Here is a 3376-nt window from a genome sequence, read left to right as displayed (position 1 = left end):
GCAGGCGCCAATGGTTTGGGCGCCTCCTCTTGATCTTTAAGGGATGCGCTAGTTCATCTGACGCATCCTCTTTTAAATATGGTTATTTTGGAGAAAAAAATTGAAAATTTTGTTATTTTGGAATTATTTTTGAAAAAGTTGGTTATTTAAAAAAATCAAAATTTTCTCCATATAAAAAGTTGATGTTTATTATTTTATTATTTTAAATAATTAATGATGTGTTTTTCATATCGCAACGCTATTTTGTAATCATGTGAATTTCACGTCATTAAATTACATCGCCGGAGAGCATTGCATTTTTCTTGCACTGATATAGATAAAATGTCAATATATAAGTAAAATTGTGGAAATTAATATGAATTTTTTAAAGTTAAACCTCTGAAATAAAAATTAAATGAGTTCTTCAAAATGATGCAATCCAACCCATTTAAAAAAAACTAGGATATAATCTAGCTCCCTACAAGTTTTGTTCATACATATTTTCTTTTAAGCGATTTGTGCATACATCTTTACGTGTGTAACTAACTCTATATGTCAATAACTAAATACAATATATTCAACGCTGCTTGTTTTTCCAAGCAAAAGTTCTCCCTATCAAACAAATTATAGTCTTCCTTTACCCTCCCTATTCCCACTATTCCCATTAAGCATCAATATTCAACGTTCAAATCTCTTGAATAAAAAAAAGGAGTTTCTTTTTAGTTAAGTTAGACTTTTATAGACAATAGGAAATAAATAAATTTACTAACGAAAACGATATCATTAAAGTCTTTGCCGTATTATTCTTCACTCCACACAACACGCATTGCATTCATATATATCCAACCCCATAAAACCAAAGAAAAACCAAACCTCCATCTTCATTCTTCTTCACCTATCAACATAATACAAACACTCCATTATTTTACATATATATTATAGCTATGAGTAATTTCAATGATGATCAAAACCATGATGATCATAATTATTATCCATTTGGAAATTTCTATCATGGATCAAGTCAAAGCAACTTCAACAAAAAAATCTTGTTAACCGCTATAGTTTCTTTGGTACTAGTATTGATTTTGGTCTTGGCTCTTCATCTCTACGCTAGGTATGTTCTCAAACGCCAAGCTCGCCGGAGAGCTGCCATTCATCAACTCAGCCTCACCGTCGCTCATGCTCACGTTCAATTCGCCGATCCATCAAACACCGGACTCGATCCAACGCTCATCGCCACTCTTCCCACTTTCCTCTTCAAACAAAAAGGAAAACAAGATGAAGAACAAAACAACAATATTGTTGAATGTGCAGTGTGTTTGAGTTTGTTAGAAGATGGAGAAATGATGAGGTTGCTTCCTAATTGTAAGCATAGTTTCCATGTAGGCTGTATCGATATGTGGTTGGCTTCGCATTCCACTTGCCCAATTTGTCGAACCAAGGTTGAACCGCGGCTCGAACCAGAAACACGCGAGGGTCCCACTTGGTTTAAACCATCGTCCGAAAGTACTTCAGATGGTGGTGGTTCGATTAATGAGTCCCCCAAGAATATTTCTCGATTGAGTTCTTTTCAAAGGATTCTTACCAGAGATAGATCTTCTAGAAGAATTCAACCTTCTAGTACGGCTCGTGTTGATATTATTATAGATCGTGATTTAGAGAGACAATAATTTTTTCATGTAACAAAATTTAGATCAGAAAAGATAAATTATGTAAAATTTGAAAGAGTTACCATATTTGATTGATGATTTACCAAATATTAATATTATTATATTGTTGTTATTAATATTAATGAGGTATTACTACTCTATATGGGTTTAAATTTTTGTAAAATGATGATGTAATAGTTTTGACATTTTTTTTACATGTTAATTTAGTCAAAAGTACGAGCGGTTTTGGTGTTGAATTTCATTAATCGTGCATTATTAAACTTATTATGGACAAAGGATTTGGTGTTTGGTAACATGGGTTAACGTAATATAATGACATGAAAATATATATTAATGGGGAAGATTAGGTGGTTGCTCCATGTGATGTGAGCTAGCAATTGTACTTATGTTTTTGTTTTGTTTTTCAGTTTGTTGTTTTGTTGTGTTTTATTGGACATATTTGGTGAGGGAAACGAGAACCATGATCCTGATAATTGGGATTTGTGTTGACTTACTCATGTGAAAATGTATGAAGATAAACAAAGGAGTAGATGGAATCTTTGATTGATGATGATGACATTTGTTTTTGTCAAATTAGTAGTAGCGTTTTACTCAAGTTTTCAGTTATTGTTTTTTAAAATATTTGGTGTAACTGGCCACTAACTAATAAACCACTTTTATGGATCCATATTAGAGGGGCCAATAAGGGCCAACATTTGAATAGAGAAGTAGGTCTTGGTTTTGAAAACGTGTACAAGGGGGAAAAAAGGAGGTACTTGTGGTTCAAAGGGAAATGATACGTAAAGTTGGTGTGAATTCGTATATAACGGATGAACGGTTTTGATTAATCTCAATCGTTTATTTCAGTAAAATACATACAATTAATAACATTATTTGATAGATAGACGATTGAGATTGGCATAATATAAAAAATATGAGAGATGGTAATATACGATTTGTTTTTGTACATAGGATTGGATAAGATTGGTCAGAGGGGAGTGAATTGATAAAGGAGAGGAGGAGTTACACATATACTTCCTCTGATCCTATTTATAAAAGAAATTTAATTTTTTAGATTTTTTTAGATTTATTAAATAAATAATATATTTAGTATATCTAACCGTCCAAATACATTAATTATTCAATAAACTTTGAAAAAATAAATATTCTCTAATAAATATGATCAAAAGAGTTTCATATTGTAAATATTTGATATTTAATTTCTAATCAAAATAATCGGAGACAAATTATATATTTAATCCATAATAGATATAACTTGTGAGGACCGATGCAAAACTTAGAATATGATTTTAAAATTTATATTCGTTATACTAAAAATGAATGTAAATTTTATAAATAAAGTATCATTTTAAGTATAAGCACGTGACAATAAACACTCTATTTTTAAAAACGGATGTAAATTCAAAATATTGTTATAATCAAATCTTTATTACTTAAGTGAAATTTAAAATGAGTGTAAATATAGATGGACGGAAAAAAATATTTAATTTTATAACTCAAAATATTAATCCTAATAACTAATATTTTTTATAATAAAAAAACCTCATAGTTTTCAAACAAAAAAACAAATCATTTATCTTAAAAACTATTTATCTCTCTCTCCCTCTAAGAACAGTAAGTGCTAAGTGGAAAATAAATCATTCAAATCTCAATTTTGTAATTCGTTCGAATCGCTCGAAATTTCAACATCAATCGTTCAATCTTTCTCTATTTATGCTTTTGTTATT

At 30.1% G+C, this 3376-nt stretch overlaps 1 protein-coding gene across 1 annotated transcript; it reads left to right on the top strand.

Moving 5' to 3' along the window:
- The first annotated feature begins 792 nt into the window (after positions 1–792).
- LOC127086955 (RING-H2 finger protein ATL40) lies at positions 793–2534 on the top strand. The gene has a single exon (XM_051027771.1). The coding sequence runs from the start codon at positions 924–926 to the stop codon at positions 1647–1649; it is 726 nt and encodes a 241-aa protein (XP_050883728.1). The 5' UTR covers positions 793–923; the 3' UTR covers positions 1650–2534.
- The last annotated feature ends 842 nt before the right edge of the window (positions 2535–3376 follow it).

The sequence above is a fragment of the Lathyrus oleraceus genome, chromosome 5 (genome assembly GCF_024323335.1).
Source record: "Lathyrus oleraceus cultivar Zhongwan6 chromosome 5, CAAS_Psat_ZW6_1.0, whole genome shotgun sequence".
In the NCBI taxonomy this organism is placed as follows: domain Eukaryota; kingdom Viridiplantae; phylum Streptophyta; class Magnoliopsida; order Fabales; family Fabaceae; genus Lathyrus; species Lathyrus oleraceus.
Note: the sequence above shows the minus strand (reverse complement) of the source record. Positions and strands in the feature narration are given on the sequence as shown.

Bases quoted from the DNA above. Each gene is read 5' to 3' on its own strand.
- LOC127086955 (XM_051027771.1), top strand. From the start codon at position 924: ATGAGTAATTTCAATGATGATCAAAACCATGATGATCATAATTATTAT.